Source organism: Condylura cristata, unplaced genomic scaffold (assembly GCF_000260355.1).
Source record: "Condylura cristata isolate star-nosed mole 26May11 unplaced genomic scaffold, ConCri1.0 scaffold00017, whole genome shotgun sequence".
Lineage (NCBI taxonomy): Eukaryota > Metazoa > Chordata > Mammalia > Eulipotyphla > Talpidae > Condylura > Condylura cristata.
Window position 1 is genome coordinate 23,014,220 of NW_004567118.1, and position 24,478 is coordinate 23,038,697.

Sequence of the window (24,478 nt, forward strand, 5' to 3'; positions counted from 1 at the left end):
AAGGCATGCTTGAATGTGGCTAAAGAAACATCAGAAACCAACTCCACAGAGTAAGAGGACAAATATTTACCTTCTTAGCATCTACAGAAGACCTCAGCCCTTCTGGCAGCGAATGCACTAAAGGCAAGACCGCAGCACTGACACGCTGGAAATGGGAGTCAGAAACCTGCTCCAGACGTGGTCGTTTGGATTCCAGTGAATCATGATCCACGGGGGATGGGCCTGGGTGAAACTGTTCATATCCAGTTCTCCTTTCTTGAGGCCTAATCCAAACAAAATAAATAAATAAATAAATAAACACTTGAGAAATTCTAAGTGATATACAACTCCCAGCTAACATCCTGGTTAGACTTGGAAATAAACTAAAAAGCAATACTTACTTCCAAAGCCAAGTCCCTGCCCTCTCTCTCTTTCTCTCACCAGAAAAATATATACCTTGTTAAAGAGTACCATCAAGCTTCTAGTTCTAACAAAGTTTCTTTAGGGGAGGCAAAGCTGTGGTAGCTAAAAAAAAAAAAAATCAGTCTAGAAGTGAAAGAATACAGTATCTCAATTCAAAATTGCTGAAGAATATCAATAAAATAAGAAGTTTATACCTACACATAACAGTTGAATTCAGGGCAATCTAAACTAGAAGAGTTATTATTTAACCAATAATAAAACAGAAAAACGTATCTCCCAGCAATGGCTACACAGAAAGAGAAATGACCTGTGAACTACAGTGGGAAAAAGATGTTAGGCAGAAATCTAATAGATTTTAAAACATTATTCTGACCCTCAAAACACAAATTCTGTCTAGTTTCCCCCAAAACATAGTATCTTCAAGTATACAGGAATCTGTCTTTGATTTAATTACATGGTGTACTGCACAAAGTACTAAATATAGATATTCATTAACTTGACTTTTCATTTTTCTAGCAAAGTATTTACAGAAACAAATGTTTTATTTTATGGTCAACCTTTAGTGTCTCACAAAGTAACATTTCTTTGAAAAGATATTCACTGTTTCATTTTTAGGATAGATGAGGTCAATAAAAATATACAATAAAATTTGAAATGTCATTTTATCATCTTAGTACTATCTCTAAATACTTTTAAAATAAATTAAAATTTTCAAATATTATTTTTACTGTAATAAACTTACACTTTTCCATTTTATTTTCAAAGAAAATCAGCTTCACTTAAGGAAACTGTCAACATTCAGAGTTATTCAAAATAGTGGCCCATAAAGATTGTATAGAATTGTATCAATGGATTTTACTTATTCCCAACTGAGGAAGAGTACTGCTCTTTAGGATAAAATTATTTCATTTGAATTATAAAATTTGTAAGTATGATATGACTTCCTTTATTGTTCAAAAGAAAACCAACTATCTCAATTTAAGTGAGTCTTTTATAGTATCTGAAAATTCCTCACCTATTCTTCATCTTTTTAATCTAAACATGCAAATATTGTATGTAGTTTCATGGACTTAAGTTTTCTGATGAAATCAAGAAAACACGTCCTATCAATCAATAGAGTTCTTGCCCCACTTTACAGGAAATAACTTGGCTTTTTAAATGAGTATTTTTTTTTTTTTTAAGATTTATTTATTTGTGCATACAGAACTAGGGTACAGGCCAGAGGCTCAGGGGCGGTGAGAGGCGTCACCAGAGACAGAGTGGGGAACAGAACAGGCAGATCCACGAAGTACACTGCTGAGGGGAGCAGCGGGCAGGTCAGGAGAGGTCTGCCACACCATGTGGTCACCTCCAGGGCAGGCAGGAACTGAACTCATGCGGAAGAGGCTTTAGATTCTCAGTGCTGTGCTTTAACCCACTGCGCCACCAGGGAGGGCCTGAAATGAGTATATTTTGTCCCTTTACCATGTTCTCTCTCAGAAACATATTCTCTTCATATGTTGGATGTTGTCTTGTTTTGTTTTTAAGATTTATTTATTTATGCATACAGAACTGGGTACTGGCCAGAGTACAGGGGCAGTGAGAGGATTCACCAGAGACAGAGTGGGAAGCAGAACAAGCAAACTGACAAAGTACACTGCTGAGGGAAGCAGTGGGCGGGTCAGGAGAGGTCTGCCACGCCATGTGGGTCACCTCCGGGGCAGGGATTGAACTCATGCTGAAGTGGTTTTAGTTTTTTAGTGCTGTGCTTTACCCACTGCACCACCAGGGAGGGCCATATTTGTTGGATATTTTAATTTGTCCTCTATATTTATGAAATCCTGTCTAAATGCTTTACTCTGTCCTTTTCTTCTGTATTTACTCTGTCTCAGACCCTTTTCCATGATAAAAGTTTGACTTTTTGTTATATCTATTTTATTTCTTATTCTTTCTCACTTAATATAATTTATATATAATATTTAATTTATATAATTTATATTTAATTTAATTTATAATGTAGGACACAATGGCACTGGAATATTCAGTATTTCATTTTATCCACTTTGACTATTATTTTTTTTAATGCTTCTCAATTAATTTTAAGGTATTTTATAACACAAAGAACTCATGATGGGCCTTCCTAATGGTGCAAGGGGTTAAATATCAGCACTATGAAGCTATCAACAGCCACTGCCATCCAGGAAGATAATCCACATGGCACAGCAGACCTCTCCTGTCTCACCTGCTGTTCCCCTCAGCAATGTATTTTACTCTGTCTGCCTGTTCTGCTTCACACTCTGTTTTTGGTGAATACTCTCAGCTCTTGCAACTCTGACCTACACCCTAGCTCTTTTTTGAAAAAATAATTTAAAAAAAAAATTATAGGTATATTCTTAATTTTTGTCTTCTTACACACAAACACACATACACAGGGGTCTTTGCTTTTGCACACTGTATTTCCTTTAATTTTCCTTTCCAGGAATTTTTCTTGAACATGGTTTCCCTTACCTTTCTATACTTAGGTATACCAAAGGGAGTCCTACCCAGACCCTCTTATTGGTGTAAAACAGGGTGCTTGGATTTTTCTTTATCTCTACTCTATCTAGTATGCATTTACCTACAAACAGCGGACTAAGTATAGTGTTCTATGTATTTTTCTACAACCTGAGGGTATAGGGGAAAAGGGCAAAGGAAACTTGATTGTAGCCTCTGCCAAGAGCTTTGGCCCATTCTACCAACCCAATATGTAAAGCTGCCCTGAGGGATGGTTCATCACTTGGAAAACGGCCCACCTTGATGGGCATTCCTGCAGCCAAAGGAAAACAAGAGTGACCAAATGGGGACTCATAAGCGGACTACCTCCATTCACATCTCCTCAAATTAGGGATTACACACACACACACACACACACACACACACACACACACACACACACACACACACCCTAGCATTTTATTGACCCTCTTTATTTGTTCTTTGAGAGTAGAAAATGGGAATAGGTCAAGTCACACAAGATGCTTCTAATTGTTTTCTTTGAACAACAATTTCCCAAGTTTATGACAGTGGCTATATATCTTTCCTTGTTTAAGAGGATGCACTTTTAGCCCTTTAAAAAAAAAAAAAAAGCTATGTATTTGCTAGATTTGGGAGTAAGAGTGACCTGATTCTCTCCACAACCTTCACTAAGAAATGATATTTTTATAATAAACCTAAACAAGGCCAAATAATTTCAAATATATTAACATTTTAAGACCTAAATAACAAACATTTTAAACCAGAAAATAGTATGTTATAAAATTACTGAAACAAGAAAGGTTTACTTAGGCAACTATATTTCAAAATAGACTAAGTATAAGAATGGAATAAAAGATAGTAGATGCTAAGGACACCAGGGGAAAAGAACATCTATGAGATACAGAGCCAACATTAAATGGTTAAATACTTCCTAGCCTTTGAGAACAATGCCATTATCTTCATTTTTACTCCTGAGAAAAGTAAGGTTTGAAGAACTGAAATCTGTCATTTGCAATTCTTGCTGTAAATGAAAATAACTGGAATGACTTCAAACATAAACAAATGTCTGGGCCCAATCCCAAAGACTGATTTGATTAATTGGATGGGATTTAGGCATCAAGTTTTAAAAGTTCTCCAGGTGGTTCTTATATGCAGCATCAATGAGAACAACCATTTTACCCAATGTGCCAAGGCTACACATAAGCTGACTATCATTCAAGTCTAGACTACATGACTTTCAAACATGTAACATTACCTCTGAATTTTGGCAACATATTTTAATAGTTTATTAACTATTGCCAAAATAACTCCAAAACCATCAAAAAAATATAAAAGAGCTCAAAGTACATACTTTAAGTATATATTATCACAGTTTGGCTAATAAAATGATGAAAATATAACAAATGACATACTTGTGAAGTATGCACACGCTTCACAAATATATTTCTAGATGGAAACATAAAAGAAATCCCATTACCTGTCAGAACCTGGGTGAAATTCTGATAGCAAGGAAGGTCGTCTACGAAGCTGCTGTTGCTGCTGTTGCTGCTGCAAAAGCTGTGATGCCTGACTGACTTCAAGATGAGAAGAACGATAATCAGGGACTGCGAACTCCTAGTATTAAAATAATCATAAATTAATTTTTAACCAAAACAATGAAAACATCATGGAAACAAATCAAGTATAAATATATAAAGGCAGTTATGGGTCAGTAAGTGGGAAATAAGCAGAAATAATAGGGCCCTCCCTTGTGGGAGCACAGCACCATGAAGCCATCACAGCCACTGAAGCAAGAGTTTGATCCCAGCAAGGGGATTGACCCACATAGTACAGAAGACCTCTGTCTCACCCACTGGTCCTCTCAGCAGTGTTCTGTTCTGTTCCCCACTCTGTCTCTGGTGATTTCTCTCACCCCCCACACCTCTGGCCTATACCCTAGTTCTGTATGTATAAATAAATAAATGTTAAAAAAAAAAAAGCAATAATAAATTTCAATTCTCTGCTCACCTAATTCTTTCCCACAAACCTAAAACAATCAACATTAATTGTAATATCATTCAAATTAAAATTTATATTCAACACATACTGGACTACAGTGATAGCACATGGGTGATTTGGTGATGGGAAGCCCATGGGGATTACAACTGAGATGAAAAAATGCACAAAATTATGTAAAAATAAACTATTATTATTATTTAAAAATTCAGTGGAACAACATAGAAAGAAATGGACCTTCACATATTCAGTCAATTGATTTTCAATGCAAGTATCAAAACAATTGAGGGGATAAAGAAAAATCTTTGCAATAAATGACTTCTAGAATAATTGAATACCTAACTCAACCCTTTACCTCATACTATAAACAAAACTTAATTCAAAAACTGGTCACATGCCTAAGTATATAACCTAAAACTAGAAAACATAGGGAAAATAGAAAACTTAGGGGAAAAAACAGAGGACAAAAATCTTACGAAGATTGAATTTGGCAAAGTTTCTTAAATACGACACAAAAAGCGAGAAATACAAAAGATAAAACTTTGTTAAGTGGATTTGATAAAAATGAAAAGGACTTTTCAAAGGAAACTGCTAAGAAAATCAGGCAGTACTTCTTTATATAATCTACATATAATAAATATAAATACATGTGTCCTAAATAATGTATTTGTAACAAAACATGGGGAAGAGGTATAACTGGACAAACTCTATATCCACATCCAATCATAAGGAAAAAATGGACTACTGATACATGTTAGAATTTTTGAGGTATATCTCACAAGTATTAAGGTATGCAAAAAAATCCATAGGCAAGAGTTTATATGAAACTCAAGACAAATATAATCTTTTTTTAATAGAAAAAGCACATCAGTGGCTTCCTAGAAGCAAAAGTTAGTGAAAAATGGAAGTGGACTGATCTGAATGCAGTACAAGGGAACATTTGGGACTAAGCGAAATGGTGGTGGCTTGATAGATATAAATCTAAATATAATAAATAATCTAAATCTAAATATAAATCTGTACATGTAATTTTTACTAAATATAAACCAAGTCTCAAAGTTGATTTTTTTAAAGGGAAGAATCTTTGATCTATAGCTTTTTACTTGTTTTATTTACTTACACATACAAGTACTGGAATGTAGAGGTATGGAATATGGGGTCAGAAGATTCACCAGAAACAGAGTGGGAAGCAGAACAGGCAGATCTACTGAAATACACTGCTGAGGGGAGCAGCAGGCAAAACAGAAGAGGTCTGCTGCACCATGTGGGTCAGCTCCCTGCCCCAGGAGCAAATCCTGGCTGAAGTGGAGATAGCATGATAGTGTTGAGACTTAACCCTTACACCATCAGGGAGGCCCTCAAAGCTGATTTTTTTTTTTTAAAGTAACAATAACCTAGAAAATGAGTAATCAGATAACTAGCATTAGGGGAGGGAGAACACTCAACTAAAATATGACACCAAAGCATGATAAAAATTCTCAACCTAGGAATATAAAGCAATTTCTTCAACCAAAAATGTCTACAAAAAATAAAACTAGTATTATACTTAATACAGACTGTGTGTTTCCTTAAACAAAACAAGGAAAGGATGTCTACTTTCACTTGTAATCCTGACTAAAATACAAAGGAGTCTGCATTAGTACTCAACTCAATTTTGCTGGTAAGTCTGCTTCCTTTGTCTCTATGATCATTTCATTCCTTCCCTTCCTTCTTTTCTTAAAGTCTCTTACATCTTTTGTCCCTGGCTGCTCTGAATTGAACATGTCACCTCATTTTATTTTTCACAATTTAAACGAATCATGCAAACTCATCTTGATAGCAAATCTTTCAAGCCCTATCCTGGCCTTAATTCAAGAGAGGCCAATTTATCTGGCCAGCTTACTACTCAACCAGAACTGGAAGACAAACATAGATCTTTATGTAGAAACTCTAAAAACTAGTATTTTTCTGTCAACAGCTCCTATCATCTAAAATATGGCTATCCCCTAAAATATGACATAAAGCCATAGTAAGAATACAGATAATGAATCCCCAAACATTGGTTCCCCGTTTTTGAGAAATGGTTGCCATTAAAAAAATACACACATAAAAAAATACACATATAAAAATTATACTTGATTTCACCAACAAATAAATGTGCTAGATAGGAAACAAAGAAAATACAAAATACACATTTGTAATTTGTATGGTATTTGATCCTTACCTGCTGGTGACGGTTGCTGGGGAAAGTATATTGAACAGAATGGGGAGGATAACGACTTTGTTCTGTGCTGAATGCTCCTTGGTTGGGAGGATAACCTGAACTTGACATTATCAGTAAAGAAATCCTCACCAGGATGTGAGATCAAGTCCAACAAACAATCATGTTTCTAGGAAACCACCTAAACAGGATGGGAAAAAAATAGAATTGATAAGAACTAAAGCACCAGGTGGATTTCTAATAAATTATAACTACATAAATAAAACCACAATTACCAGTAAAAGCTTTCTCTAATCTATTTACTTAATATAAATTATTGAAGTTAGAAAAATATTAATGGTTCTTTTCATTTACACTTTAAAAAGAGGTTCTTACTTTTCCAATTAAGTTTATTGAAGTAATATTGGTTTACAACACTGCATTTGTTTTAGGGGTTATAGGTTCAACTTCTACCGCTGTTTATTTTCACACCATGCCAACTACAAAGCCCATATAATTCTCCACTGTGCTCCAGTAGGCCCCCTCTATCTCCATAGTGAGCAGGCAACCATCCTCCCATTTTGGTTGCCTCAGTTTTACACTCAGATGACCAGGGTGCTTCTGTTTATCACAAATAATATCAGTAATTATGTAAAGTAAAAATATGTACAGGTAGCCCTGCTTTTCAAAGTTATGTTAAGTCAGTTTTTAAGAAAAATCTAAGATTTTGCTAGACAAAAGATGTCTGAAGAGGATTTTTCTTTTACTACACAATGTAAAAGTAGGGTTCAGCTTTGGTTTTGCAGCAACTGTTTAATAGGAAGCATGCACCACAAGCAATGAAGGTGAAACTGCCAAGTTCCTTCCCTGTGAGCTCCATTATGCAGGCTGTGTATTTATTACACCGTTTCTGCTTTTACTAAATGTTAGTGTTATTTCAGGTTTTATGCATTATTTTGTATAACTTGGTAAATTATTTTTGGGTTCTGGGAATTAAAAAATTTTTCTATATAAATTAATGGCAAGCGCTTCTTCGCTATACAACATTTCAACTTATTAAAAGGTTTCATAGGAATCCTCTACTTTTGGATAACTGGGTAAATTTCTTATAAAAACTTTAGCGTGGAAACTGACAAAAAGGCAACTGCTCAGTAAATGTCTTCCTTCTACCAAAAAAAATAAATTGTACATTACAAAAAACCCAAATCTGGAGGATAATTTTAGGACTATGAAAAAAATCAAGTGTTAAAAGGAATTCAAGATTATATGAAAGGTAAACGTGCATACAGAAGAAATATCTGTATTAAATAATTCTGCTGCCTAATGACACCCTAAGAAGGCAGTGAGGATGGGAAAGCATTCAAAGAACAAATTGAGGCCTTCCCTGGTGGCGTAGTGGGTTAAAGCACAGCACTGAGAATCTAGGGCCACTTCCACATGAGTTCGATTCCCGCCTGCCCCGGAGGTGACCACATGGCGCGGCAGACCTCTCCTGACCTGCCCGCTGCTCCCCTCAGCAGTGTATTTCGTCCATCTGCCTGTTCTGTTCCCGCTCTGTCTCTGGTGAAGCCTCTCACCGCCCCTGAGCCTCTGGCCTGTACCCCAGTTCTGTATGCACCTATTCTTTAAGGTAAACTTGAAATAAAGAATTTGTTCACAAAAAAAAAAGAACAAATTGAGCCTATTACTTCAAGGAAAAGTTGTCAGAATTTGTGAAAATTAGAATTTTGGAAAAACTTGTATCTGCCACCCACATTTAAAAATTTTATCTGGCAGCCCTCCCTGGTGGTGTAAAGCATTAGTACATAGTGGCAAGCTGCTGTGGCCGCTTCAGTGAAAGTTTGATCCCTAGCCCTGCAAGGCAGCTATGCTCACCACTACACCACCAACGCCGACTGATCCCCAGCCCTGGAGGTGACCCACGTTGCATGGCAGACCTTTCCTGTCTGGCCCACTGCTCCCCTCAGCAGTGTGCTTCGTTGATCTGCCTGATCCCCACTCTGTCTCTGGTGCATCCTCTCAATGCCTCTGCACCTCTGGCCTGTATCCTAGTTCTACATGCATAAGTAAAATAAATTTTTAAAGAGAAATTTATCTGGCAAAAATGGCAATGACATTAAATATTAGGCAAGTGTGAGTTCCTGATAATCACATAATAAAATGTGTCAACATTTGAAACAGCTTCATAACAGGAAGGATCAATCTCTTATAAGCAATGACCAAAATAGAATGTTATAAAATTACTAATGACTGAAATATATTTAAAGTATAAAACAAGCCAGTAAATATTTCATGTAGCAAAATATGAAAATTTCATTGATATGCTTTCAGATTCTGCATGGCAAATAACCTTTTACCACTTGTCTAGTTGAAGCATGGTATCAAAAAAATAGCCACAATTATCTAAAAAGACTGTGAAAATACTCCCTCCTTTTTCCAACTACTTATCTGTGTGAGGTTAATTTTTCTTTATAACTTCAATCAAAACAACATATTGCAAGGCTAAATGTAGAAGAATGTAGAAGCCATATATTAAAAGAGGTTAGCAAAATGTAAAGCAATGCCTTTCTTCTCATCTAATTTTCTTATTTGAAAAAAAAATGTTACTTATATTAACATGTGGTGGGTTTATATTATTTTAAGTGAGTATCTAAAATTCCCCCATTTTAATCTTTAATATAACAATCTATATAATTCACATAAACAAAAGCATTCTGAATTATTAAATAATTTTTCAGTGTAAAGGAACTTTGAGAACAAAGAGTTTGATGACCACTGGCCTAGTGAGATATCATCTTTAGATTAACAGTAGTGTCCTAAAAAGGCTGGTCACACCCAGATCCAAGTACAAAACTCCTTCTAGAATATCTGCCTCTAATTAAAGTATGGCCTATAAAGTATTTTATATTAAGTAAATTATCATAACTGGACCAGAAATGAACCAACCTTCTCTACAAAAATGGAACTTAGCCATAGGAAAAAAGCCATAAAGTAGCCAGAGTAGGAGTAAAAGGTAAAAGCCAAGGCATAGCCACAGGGAAGCAAAGAATGCCAGTCTGGAAACAGAGTACACATACAGAGAGCAGCTGAGGCAAACTATCTTGGCTGCCACCTGAGATACAGCAGAAACTGCTTTAGCTCCCAAATATTTGTTCCAGAGTTAGTCCCCATGAGAAGCCACACTATTCAGCTTTCCTTGTCCTTGGATATGTATTAAACTGTGTACATAGCCTTACGCTAAGTCCTCCTTTACTTAATACATGTGGCAGAGTTTTTTATTTCTTATAATAATAAAATCTCAAGTCCCAAAATAACTACAAAAACTTCGGAAACAAATAAAATGTTATGGCCACCAATGATGAGTAAAATGTGAACAACATGCAGTTTATTATTCAGTCGTTGAAAAAAAGAAACTCAAGTACAGATAATACTACAGCATGAAAAACCCCTAAAAACATTATGCTAAGTAAAACAGCCCTTTAAGTCAACATATTATATGACTTCTTTCATATAAAAGTCCAGAATAAGCAAATCTATAGTAACAGAAAGCAAATTAGTGGCTGCTTAGAGATGGTGGAGCAAAGATCGAGGAAAAACAAGTGATAGCTGAAGTATAGAGTTTCTTTTGGTTTTTATTATAGTGAAATACATAAAAGTTACCACTGTAATCACTTTTAAGTACATATTTCTATAGCATTAAGCACATTCATATTGTTGTGCAACCATCACCACCCTTCATCTCCGGAGGACGTTAATCTTGCCCAATGAAAACTATATATCCATTAAACAATAACTCCTCTTTCCCCTTCCTCCCAGGCCTTAGCAATCACAAATTTCAGTTTCTATCTCTATGAAGTCAACTACCTCATAAGTGGAATCATACAAAATTTGTCCTTTTGTTACTATTTCACTGAGCATAATGTCTTCAAAGTTTATGCATGTGGTAGCATATATAAAAATTACCTTCCCTTTTAAGACTGAGTAATATCCCATCATTTGGGGATTTCTTTTTGAGGTTGATAAAAAAATGTTCTAAAATTGTGGAGACAATTGTAAAATTCTATGAATGTAATAAAGCCAATGAATTGTACACTTTAAATAGATGAATTGTGTGGGGCATGAATTATAACTCTACGAAGCCACTTCAAAAAAAAACTACCAAAACAAAAAAAATGAGAAACAGAACTATATAAACCACAAACTTTTCAAAATGGCTGTGTTGCAAAGTTATCATGTTTTGTGGATTCTAAAACCCATACATGTTCAGACTTTTAAAATTCTGAAATTATTATATACATCTTATAATCAAAGACATTTTGTGGCTTAACTAGAGCCACTCTTTTTAATAGTAAAGGTAAATAACATCTTATAAGCAAATATTTCTTCTGGCTGAAATGCAGGATTATAGAGAGTTGCAGCTTCCAATAAATCTCTGGTTTCTATCCTACATTCTCCATGGAAAGCTCACATTACAGAAATTACCAACTTACCCTTGTTCCTGAGTCATAACAAGGTAAGGAATTTAAGGACACAAATATTCTCAAAGCTATTTCTATCTGAGTTCCTTTAAAACAGGTAACATGTATAGTATTTTCAAAATACCTAACAGAAATACATCAATGAACCAGAGATAAAAATGGATATCTTTAAGCACAAATAAGATCGATATCTTAATTTATAAAATATTTCCCATATAGCAAGTACACCTTTAAAAAGCAAGCTACAAATAAGAAAAGTACAAATAGCAAAAATTTTACATGTAAATATAGCATATTTTTTAAGAAGTAAGAAAAGCAGGGCCCTCCCTGGTGGCACAGTGGGTTAAAGCACAGCACTAAGAAGCTAAAACCACTTCAGCACAGTTCGATCCCTGCCCTGAAGGTGATCCACATGGCATGGCAGACCTCTCCTGTCTCGTCCGCTGCTTCCCTCAGCAATGTACTTCGTAGATCTGCCTGTTCTGCTCCCCATTCTGTCTCTGGTGAATCTTCTTACCACCCCACACCTCTGGTCTGTACCCCAGTTCTGTATGCATAAATAAATAAATCTTTAAAAAAAAAAAGAAGAAAGAAACGCAGAGCATAAAAGGGACATGGAATTAACAAAATTAAAAGAAATCAAGTCAACATCATCAATGACAGAAAAGCAAAACAAAGTCACTTTGCCCTCTAAGACAATTCTACTTCTAGAAAGTCATAATTACTCAATAGAGATACCCATAGATGAATACCTGAAAGTGTTTTTCAGGGTACTGTTCCGTATATCCAATACAGTAGCTTAGAAAATTGTTTTCAAGAAGTTCAGCTAACCTAAGTGTCCAACAACTAGTAAATGGATAGAGATGCAGCTTATAGCACAAGGAATACTACTTGGCTGAAACAAAAGATTAATTCTTGCTTTTTCAACCACCTGGATGAATCATGAGGGGGTTTTGCTGAAACATAAGTCAAATGGAAAAAGATACTGATTCACTCCAATATTGAAGAAAGAAAGGAAAACAACAAATAAAGCAAAACAAAAATAAGCCTTTGAGTTTTAATAAGAGAAATTACCTGAGGGGGTTGAATGGATAAAGGATGTAAAAGAGGTCAATTATATGATGGTGGACAGAAATTAGATTTTTGGTGTTGATCATAATGTAGGATGTATAGGTATCTAAATAAAGTTGTACACCTGAAACTTACACTGTATCATAAACTTAGGCACCTCAACAACAACAAAAAAAATACTTAAAAAAATCAGTAACTATATATAAAGTTTCACTGGTTAAAGTGTAACCAGGTAAATTTTACTTATACTACCAGAAGTTGATATAAATGACATTTTATTTAGAAAAGTATGATTAGTGTCTACCATTACTATTCAATAACTCATGTTTGTCATATCTTCACAGGATTTTAAGACCCAAAGCAGAGTGCCATAGATTCAACAAATATTGAACACTACACCATGGTGTAATAACACTGTTCTTTATATAACCTTGGTATAGACCGATGATCGAGATATATCATCTTAATATAAGGTGACATACAGACAATACACAAATAATACACACAAAAAATAAGGTACAATAAATAAAACAGGATGGGAGAAGACATTACTGATGAGGTGATCAAATAAAATCAATCTCAGCTAAGATGATCACATGCTCTTAAACAAGGCCAATTTATACCTGTCATTCCAGTGCAATTATTAAATATGCTCCATTTCATTCTTAAAGCTATTCCAGTTAGAGCAATAAACTACATTCTTAGATGATTTTTAAACCAAAGTTTGAAAGATGAGAAGAGCTAGTACCCTCAAAGAGGATGGAACATTCCAGGGAGAACTAAAGAAGATCTAAGACAAAAAACAGAGGACCCAAGGAGAGTAAAGTCTGAATATGAATCTGTTTTCCACCTTTATGCTATAAGAACAGATCACTTGTTTTGTCTTTCTAAAGACTTCCTCTACTCCAAAATTTTAGAACATTTATGGCTCTTAAAATTCCTTAATGTTTTATTTTTTGATGTTTTATATTTTTTATATTTAGCTCCTTAATCACCTAATTTTTTCCTAACCCATGTTATGGCCGGCTCTATTTTCTCTTCTAACTTATAGGCAATTACACCAACTAAACTTTATTGAGCATCTTTATCTTTCCACACTGATCTGAAACACTGTCCTTATTACAACTAGGTCATTTTGGTGTATACCCTAGAGAAACTCACACTTACATATAACAGGATATTTACTGTAACAATTCAAAAAACAAACTTGAAAATGACCTAAATTCCAGTCAGAAGAATGGGTAGGATATAATCTTTTTGATAAAATACTATTCAACAGTTACAATGATAAATTAGAGCTACATGTTTCAGTTATAAAACCTCAAGAAAAGTAAAGCTGAGTAAAATTTACTAAATTATACTAATGTATATTAGAAACACAGAAAGTACTACTATACATCATTTAAATATACACAAAATAAAAGCATAGACCATGTAACATTCTCTAGGATAACATCTAAAGCAGTTATATCTAAGGAAGGAAGGAAAGGATTGAGGAAAGGGACACAATCTGTAACACTTTCTTAAAACAAAAAATAAAGCAAGTATGACAAAATATTAAAATTTTCTTAAACACAGATGATAATTTCATGAACATCTGCATGTTTCTATGGGTCTGAGTTCATAAAGAAAAAAAATCATCTTTATTATAAAGTATATCCACTTGTCCATGATCATAGACTCATCTATCTCACTGTTCATCTTTGTCAAACAAATCACTATCCATTACGATGTTTTTATATCTGGTGGGACATTTTTGCCCTTACAAGGCAAGATGGTGGCTGTGCTTCTACTTTCATACTTTCAGAGATATTCTAGCACATTTCCCCTTTCACATGAGTATCAAAATCAGCTATTAGGCCCCATTAAAAAAAACCCTAAGTGAGAAGACATATTCAAGGGAGAACAGATAACTTTATCCTATTAGGTATTAGCAACCTAAAACATAATTATATATGATTATATTTTAGGATGGAAATTGTGTGCACATACACACACATATATAAAATTAAGACAAATACACTGCATATACATGATGGGAATATTGCCTATGATGGGAAAATGTATAAATAAACTATATATACTCCCCATATTAATTAGCTAAATAAATCTTCAAATTTCTACAAAGCTTTTTATATTTATATATATATGCAAATATGTGCATACATACTCATTTTAATATAGGGATTTAGATATATAATCAAAATGTATATTATGTGTATATATTCTAGTCAATTAAAATTTTTATGATCCTATAGTAAAATTTTCGTTTTCTTTGTTTCAGTCATTTAAAATTATTCTGAAAGACAACAAATTCAAAAAGAATTCAGTGTCAACCTGACCAAATCTATTTTAATCAACAAATTCTTTACCCACCTAAATTCTGAAAATAATATTTCCTAGAGAATTGTTATTCAATCCAACCTTAAAACAAAATTTAGAGTTTTTTAAATTCCACTTGTTAGTATGTAATACAAGACGATTTAAAAAAAAAATACCATCCTTATTATTCACTTTTGTGTTGTAAATGGAGAGAATTAGAGACAATCTCCCTCACCTGCTTTCCTGCCTGCTCACTCCCACAGCCCAAAGCACAGAATTCAGAAAACCTAAGAACTGGAAGGTTTTGAAATTACCCAAATTTGAGGACAGAAAAATCCATTATAAAATTGTTTTTTTTGTTTGTTTTTTTTGTTTTTTTGTGATACTTTGCAACCTTTTCAACACATACTAGACCCTGGTACCGAGGAACTGGGATGTGTTCCTTCCATATGCCTGCACACACGGGAACCAAAGTTTTTAGTTTCTACAGAACCCCTTAGAAACCTCTTACCTCTCTCTCTCCCTCTCTCTCTCTCTCACTCACTCACATACACACACACACACACACACACGAGCGCGCACACATACACATACACATACACACACACACACTGCAGTGGCAAGCCCACAAGGACGCATGGCCCAGGCAAGCAAGCATTCCAGACCCCAACAAATCTTTACACTCTCTCATCTCTGTCGCATGTTGTGTCATAGTCTTGCCTCTTCCGTAGTCTCCCTGCTTGTCTTCTCATAGCTGTCCTGTTGCAGACCTTGAGGGAAGCCGACCTTATAGCCCTGCTTCCAGGCTCAGGTGTGCCCAATCAATCAGGCACCTGTGCCCTACGCACATGCTCCCAAGTGCCTTTCCCATTAACACCAACAAGGCCGCAGGTGATAGCCACAGAGGCAAGTGGCATAAAAAGCCTGATTAATTTACCCTCTACACACATACTTTTCCTCTACATAAATGGTATATGACTGTTTTCTATCTTGTTTTTCTTTCTTAAAAATATCTTGACAATCGGCCCTCCCTGGTGGCGCAGCGGGTTAAAGCACTGCACTGAGAAGCTAAAGCCACTTCCGCATGAGTTCGATTCCTGCCTACCCCGGAGGTGACCACATGGCATGGCAGACCTCTCCTGGCCCGCCCACTGCTCCTCTCAGCGGTGTACTTCGTCGATCTGCCTGTTCTGCTCCCCGCTCTGTCTCTGGTGAAGCCTCTCACCACCCCTGAGCCTCTGACCTGTACCCCAGTTCTGTATGTACAAATAAATAAATCTTAAAAAAAAAAAATCTTGACAATCTCTCTCATGCATTCATAAGGAGCTTCATCATTCTTTTATTACTGTAGAATACTTCACCTCTTGAATGTTCAGATCTTATAAAAGTTGTCAGAATAATTCTGATCTGCACCCCTAACTCTGCACTAATAATTCTGATCATACAACCTATCTCTGAACTTGAATACCCTAAGCAAATATAATTATAAATGGAAGGTAGAGGCAAAAGGAAAAACATTAGCTCAAAGTTTTTCCAGAAGTGACCTACCTGTGAAAAATCTATTTAGCACAGTTGTGTTGATGTCATTGCTTTAATTTTCACCAACAACTCCTGAGTTCAACACTTGCATCCATTGTCATTTAAATGCGTCAAATGATTTGTCCACTTTCCCTTTTTTCTGCAATCTCTCATAATATCCTAGTTATGATGTGATTTTAGTGATTTAACTTGAATTACCTCAAAAAATAGGTTTATTTACAAGTGCTACCATATTTGTAAGTAGGAAAGTAATAAAACGTCACCAAAATCAAAGATTAGACCTTACGGACATGCAAGTTTATGGGTCAAAGCAGACCCTAACCCTGGTTACAACAGAGACTTGGAGACCACTTGAACTCCTTCCTCAAAACATCCATGAGACAAAAACTGTGTTCAGAGGGTTTTGTTTTTTAACCAGTACACTCTTTCCTCAAACATTTTACACTTTAATAAATGTATTTATATGCAAAGGAGAAACATTTTGATTCATCTTTTCATTCTCTGGATCCTGTCTTCCATCCTCACCCCAAACCAGGGGTGACATATTTTCCGCATGACACTTTTAGAGTTTTAAACAACTGAAATGAAGAATCTGGTTGAACATAAAGCTTAAAGAAGAAGAGAACACCTTAAGTGATATTTTGCATTTTAAATTCAGTTCATAGCACCACAACTCATTAACTCAGGGTTAGTAACATAGTTGACTCAAGAAATGTAAAACGTTTCCGTGAAATGTTTAAGAAAACTAGTTAAGGTTCTATTAGCAAACCCTTGATGTCACAAACACATAATCATATTTTAGGATGGGAAAAAGTAAAATTAGATGTAATTGTTATAAGTGAGAAGAACACATTTTAGCTAAATTTACATGTAAAACAAAAACTATGCCCGATATTTAGTAAATAGGCAATAAATATAGTAAAATGAAATGGTCCATTTAAATTCCTATTTGAATTTTCCAATATAAAACACACATGCACACACAATCTCTATGACTCAACAGGAAATTTATCTTGCAATAACAAAAACAATCCCTCCTCCTTCCCCCCCCCCCCCCAAAAATCCAATCCTGTCTCACTAGGAACTCCTGGCTTTTAGCCTACAATCTTTGCATAACCAAAATGAACTTGGGTAGGGCTTCAAGGTGGCCTAAGTTATCTTGGAAAAAATGCTAAAAATATACTTCACTGTGGCAGGACTGCAGATGCCTCTTTAGATGAGCAAGAATGACTCCACCAACGGTCACAATAAAGATTGAAGCTCACATTTCATCAGAGCAGAAAAAGGATCCTACAAAATATACAATTCAATGTTTGTAAATGATCAAATAATAAAACCTTATGGTGCAAAAATAAGAAATAGGGAAATGGCCTATGGCATTGCAGTATCTACTGCAATAATCATTAAACTGAAACAAGTCACACTACTTTTCACAAAGCAGCTGGGCTTTACTTCAATTCTAAATGTATGCTAGGCTAGAAGGACCACCCATAGGGGTATGCCAACCACTTTAAGATTCTCTAACCTGACAGTAATGAGCCCAACTTCCTGAGCCTTCCTCAGAGTACAGCTTTCCAGGAGAGGAGAAAAGACTAAAGATCACTTAAGAGAATTCTGTAATTTGTCCAAAATTAGCAGAGTGGTACTAAATTTGAGTAATTTTCTCCTATAAAATAAAGCATTCTTCCCTTAAAAAAAAAATCCAATGGGGGAATGCCATTAACATTATGAAATCTTACTTAGAAGTTCAATTAAAAGATGCTTTTAAAAAAAAAAGCTCAGGCTAATGTATCCTATACAATAAAGTATGACATTGAAAGAAAAACATTAATAACATTAATCACTTGTTTAATTATTCAATAAATAATTCTTGATTTTAAAAAATACTGTTTTTATTTCTACATGGAGTGAGAAAGGAAAAATTTCCCCACCATTGCAACTGAGAACTTTGTGGTAAATTTGCACTATATTGAACAAATCCTCTGCACTGAGCAACAGTCACTCCTTCCACTGTAAGAATAAATTTCAAAGCCAAAATGAACAACTATTTGTCAGCTCCCTCATCCATTAAAACACAATAAAGAGGGCCCTGCCTGGTGGCATAGCCAGTTAAAGCACTGCCCTAAGAAGCACTGCACTAAGCCACTTCCGCATGAGTTCGATTCCTGCCTGCCCCGGAGGTGACCCACATGGCGTGGCAGACCTCTCCTGACCCGCCCACTGCTCCCCTCAGCAGTGTACTGCGTCGATCTCGATCTGCTTGTTCTGCTCCCTACTCTGTCCCTGGTGAATCCTCTCACCCTCTGTATCTCTGGCCTGTACCCCAATTCTGTATGAATAAATAAATCTTTAAAAAAAAAAACACATAATAAAGAACAGTGTGTTGAGATTAGGAAATTTTTAACTCTAGATGGCTAGCCAGAACTAATACATATGATAATACCTAAGGAAAATAATAAAAAGTCAACATTTATGGAGCCCTGGCTATACTGTCCTCCACAGTATAGTAAAGCTTGGTGGCATGATCACTCCTAAAACACTAGTTTCATTATTATTCTTAATTAAGGCTATAGAAGCTAAGCAACTTACCCAAGGTAATTTTTTTTTTAACTCAGATCTTAAAGATCATGTTCTACTCCCTCCCCTTTGACCCACTAACAGAGACTGTTAAAGGTTATGAAGCAAAATAAAACGGGCTAATGAACAGATTATTTCTAACAGGTATACCAAAATAAAATGAGTGGGTAGGTGGGGGAGGGCTGACTTAAAATTTACAAACAAAACCACCAGGCTCTGTAGACTCTTATTCAGATGGCTTCCCGAGTACTTAGCAGTGCTTAGCTCAGTAACAAACACTCCAAAAGCAAGTCCCAGTCTTCCTTCCCCATTCCCCAACCCCAATTCTCTTTGCTTCTCTATCACCACTACTATCATCCTCATCTCCTAACTAGAATTTCCAATTCCATACTTTCCCCATTAAAAAAAAATGTTCTTTTTAAGTCATAAGTCAGAGCATGTCAAATAAAATCCCAGCTATTCACTATGACCCACAGGTCCTACCTTCCTGATTTTGATTGCTCATTAGTCCCAACAAGAACTTTCTTCTAGTTCTCTCACCAAACCCTGGCACCAAACCCTTCCTTGTCTCAGGTCTTTTTTTAAAGTTTTATTTATGTGTACGAGAACTGGGATACAAGTCAGAGGTGGGGAGGGTGAGCGGATTCACTGGGAACAGAGTAGGGACGAGAACAGGGAGATGTACTAAAATACATGGCTGAGAGGAGCAGCCAGAAAGACAGAAGAGGTCTGCTGAGCCATGTGGGTCACCTCCCTGGCAGAGGATGGAACTCTCATTCTGCAGAGAGCTTTACAGTGCTTTGCTTTAACCCCTTGCACCACCACGGAGGCCCAATCTCAGGTCCTTATTCTTCTTTACTCTACCTGAAATGCTCTTATTGGCTCATGCATGTGACTGGCTCCTATACAGTCTAAGTCCAATTGGCATCTCCTCAGAAAGGTCTATCCCAACCATCTATTGGATAATACTCCCACCAATAACTCTCAATCACACTACCTTTTGTTCCATTATAGTGCTGGAGAGAAAAGGTGTCCTAAGTGAACTCCACAAACACAGATTTTATGGACATCACCCCCACCCCACCCCCACCCAAGGCTCCAAGGACTAAAAATCTTATGTCATCACCAGAATTGCTGGGGAATTAAGCAGCCAGGATTGGTATATAACCAAACATCTGGGCTTTGAGGGGCTTTCTGGGTTTTCACAAGTTTTCAGCATGCTATTGTGGTCCAAGCTCAGCAGAACTGGTAGGACACATTCCCTAATTCATCTTTCTTTCTCCCTGAATTACTCTCTTCTTCATTTCACCTTTTTTTCATAAATAAACTCTTTAACCTTTTTGTATATCTCCAATTGAATCTCATTATAAGACCCTTTTAAGCACATAGAAGAGGAGCCACAGTCAGGCAACCCATTTTACAATGGACTACAAATCTGAAATGGATCAGTTTTTTTACTTAAACTCAGCCTTCTTCCACTAGAATATAAATTCCCTGTTTGATTATAAAACATACTCATTGAACAACAGAGGTAAGAAGTTTACAAAATATATTTGAAGTTTTTTCAACTTTACAGAATGATTCTAAAGTTCAACCCAAAGAACACATAGACCAGAATTGTCAAAGTCCAAAAAAAAAAAAAAGTGAACAAATAACTAACCCGACCCATATTAAAACCGTAAAAGAGTAAGAGCAACCAGAAGAGCATAATAGAACATAACAGATTAGGAATAGTTCCAACACATTTAGTAAGTGAAAAAAAAATTGCAAATATAACCACTGAGAAAAAATATGGATTATTCACTAAATGGGCCAACACAAATTTGGGGGGGGGAATATACACCCCAAACATATCACCCAAAAATATATCTCTCACTTTCTATACCAGAAATGAATTCCTTGGTAGGTCAAAAAATACATTAAAAAAAGAAAAGAAATCATAAAAATATTAAAGCCTGGGAACTACTTTGTTTTAAAAAATACTGAAAGATACACAGAGTTTTCCTCTCTCTCTCACCTCAGTCACTCAATTCTTTACACAACAATGTTACCGGTTTCTTGGATACTGCTTCTGATCTACTCTGATATACAAACAAATATGTGCACATTATGTTTCCTCCTTAAAACAAGCAATAGCATACTAAATATCCCTCATGGCTTTTTTCAGTATAACAGATAGGTAAATATTTTAAATTTTGGACTAAGGTCTTTTTAAGTAGAGCATGAAAACCAGACGCCATGTATAAAACTAATAACAAAAATAGCTAATAGCTAATGAGTATTTACTATGTTCCAGGCACTATGTTAAATGTTATTTACATTATCTCTAGTCTACAAATAAGGAAAGTAAACTTAGAGCGGTTAGAGCCAGCACAATACTAGGACAGATATAACTACTAACCGAATAAAAGAATATGTGGGGGAAGATGGGAAGACTTGGAGGGTTCCTACATGTCAAATAAGTAAATTGCCTAATATGTAAAAAGCTCCTCAAATCTATCTGGAAAAGTCAATAATTCTCATTAAAAAAACACCCAACAGACTCTCCCTGGTGGTGCAAGGGGTTAGGACGCAGCACTGCAAGCTGGCTACAGACACTTGAGTGTGAGTTTGATCCTCGGCTCTGGAGGTGATCCACACGGGCGGCAGACCTCTCCTGACACACCAGCTGCTCCCCTCAGCAGTGTACTTCACCAGATCTGCCTGTTCTACTCCCCATTCTTTTTTTTTTTTTTAAAGATTTATTTATTTGTGCATACAGAGTGGGGTACAGGCCAGAGGCTCAGGAGAGGTGAGAGGTTTCACCAGAAACACAGTGGGGAGCAGAACAGGCAGATCACTGAAGTACACTGCTGAGGGGAGCAGCTGGCGGGCCAGGAGAGGTCTGCCACGCCATGTGGATCTCCTCCAGGGCAGGCGGGAATCGAACTCATGTGGAAGTGGCTTTAGCTTCTCAGTGCTGCGCTTTAACCCGCTGCGCCACCGGGGAGGGCCACTACTCCCCATTCTTGTCTCTGGTGAATTCTCTCACCCTCCCCCAACCTGTGACCTGTACCCCAGTTCTTGTATACATAAATCTTTTTTTAAAAAACCCACCCAAGAACAAAACTAAGCAATTTGTTAAATTACAATTTCCTCCTTAAAAATGTTTAGTTTCAAGGCCCTCCCTGGTGGCGCAGCGGGTTAAAGCACAGGACTGAGAATCTGAAGCCACTTCCGCATGAGTTCGATTCCCGCCTGCCGCCTGCCCCGGAGGAGACCACATGGCGAGCCAGACCTCTCCTGACCCGCCCGCTGCTCCCCTCAGCAGTGTACTTCGTCAATCTGCCTGTTCTGCTCCCCACTCTGTCTCTGGTGAAGCCTCTCACCGTCCCTGAGCCTCTGGCCTGTACCCCAGTTCTGTATGAATAAATAAATAAATCTTTAAAAAAAAAATGTTTAGCTTCAACAATGATTGAGAAAAGGTCAATTAGAATTACTTTCTTTCCACTTCTAATTAAATGTTAGGTCAAAATGTTTCAATTTGTAATACCCCCCCAATCTACACTAATCCTGTTACAACCAACTCTGCTTTAGGAATCTAAAATATAAAGTTGCTTGCAGAGTATACAAAATAAATACACACAAATAATTCACTACGGTTTTGTCGCTTAGACATAAGATATTTATTCAAATTATGATATTTTCAGATAATGGGATATTATATAGCTCTAATGAAAATGTAACTCTAAATAAACAAACATGGCACAGTAATAAACCAAAGAACAACATATTACCCCATTTTCAGAAAATCACACAAAGAAAATGCTCTGAAAGAATATGCAACAAACATGTAGCATATCTGGGGAATGTAATTTCAATTTCCTTGTATGCTTCTATAAAATAATATGCTATTTATAATAAATGAAAAACAAGATTTAAAAATAACATCCTCCTTCACTCACTAAAATTAATCACACAATAAGTAATAAAGTCTTCTACCTCTCCTTTTTCCTCCCATCCCTTTCGCCCTCTCCCAACACACATATACATCAACATGGACACGCACACGAGAAAGAGAGAGACAGAGACAGACAGAGAGAGATTTAATGGACTACAGACTCCTACATCTGGTATATCTACACAATGTGTATTTTAGGCTATAACTCCTAGAAAGCACAAGTTTTGGTTTCCTTCCAAATACATAAGTCATTATAATTCAGAAATGAATTTAAAAACCTTAATCAAAAGTAATACAAAGTAAACATCTCTAAGTGTTCAAAGACACTACCACTACTACTTAAAACAGACATTTCAAAATTATACAAATTTATATGCTATTGCCAAGGGAAATGAAGTGCCTAATACAGATTACTCTGAACTTTGTGTGACAGCAAAAAGGTCAGTTAAATAGAAAATTATGTGGGGAAAGGTAACCTTATAGGTGACTCTCATATCAGATCTAAGAGGCAAATGCTGTTTAAAAAAAAAAAATCAACCTCTATCAACCTCTAGATATTCTTGTTTGATATCAGTGTATTAATGTGTAACAAAAGTTAAAAAAAAGAAAGAAAGAAAGGAAAACCCCAGTTCCTATTTACCCTCAAGTACACACAGTGGGGGAGGAGAGGTCAAAATAACTCAGTAATCTTCACTTTCCTTTGCTTCTGACTAATACAAAGCTTTAATTTTTTTTACATAAAACTAATCAGTGCTTCTGTCAAAGAGGTTCAAAAATTCTATATTAATACTCTACCAACCAGTTCGTTCAATTTTTCCTAGCATTGAAACTGCTCCAAATTCTCTCTATATATATATTGACACGTTTTTGTTCTAGCATCATATGGAAAAACAAATACTCTAAGATGAATCAATCTCTTATTTAATCTCTCTTCCTCCTCCAAATCCCAGTAAACTGACATTTTTTTAAAAAGATTTATTTATTCATACAGAACTGGGGTAAAGGCCAGAGATGCGGAGGGTGAAAGGATTCACCAGAGACAGAACGGGGAGCAGAACAGGCAGATCGACGAAGTACACTGCTGAGGGGAGCAGCGGGCGGGCCAGGAGAGGTCTGCCTCGCCATGTGGATCTCCTCCAGGGCAGGCGGGAATCGAACTCATGTGGAAGTGGCTTTAGCTTCTCAGTGCTGCGCTTTAACCCGCTGCGCCACCGGGGAGGGCCACTACTCCCCATTCTTGTCTCTGGTGAATTCTCTCACCCTCCCCCAACCTGTGACCTGTACCCCAGTTCTTGTATACATAAATCTTTTTTTAAAAAACCCACCCAAGAACAAAACTAAGCAATTTGTTAAATTACAATTTCCTCCTTAAAAATGTTTAGTTTCAAGGCCCTCCCTGGTGGCGCAGCGGGTTAAAGCACAGGACTGAGAATCTGAAGCCACTTCCGCATGAGTTCGATTCCCGCCTGCCGCCTGCCCCGG

The 24,478-nt window shown here is 36.3% G+C and overlaps 1 protein-coding gene across 6 annotated transcripts in view; it reads right to left on the reverse strand.

Annotated features, from left to right (window-relative positions):
* Positions 1 to 24,478, reverse strand: part of NCOR1 (nuclear receptor corepressor 1) — a 147,548-nt gene that overhangs the window by 117,282 nt on the left and 5,788 nt on the right. For all 6 annotated transcript variants that reach the window (XM_012726157.1, XM_012726156.1, XM_012726158.1 and 3 more), the window contains exons 2-4: positions 7,094 to 7,271; positions 4,373 to 4,509; positions 71 to 263 (exon numbers count right to left, since the gene is read on the reverse strand). In XM_012726157.1, the coding sequence (XP_012581611.1) occupies positions 71 to 263; positions 4,373 to 4,509; positions 7,094 to 7,201 (438 nt within the window). In that variant the 5' untranslated portion in view covers positions 7,202 to 7,271. The remainder of the gene's footprint in view (positions 1 to 70; positions 264 to 4,372; positions 4,510 to 7,093; positions 7,272 to 24,478) is intronic.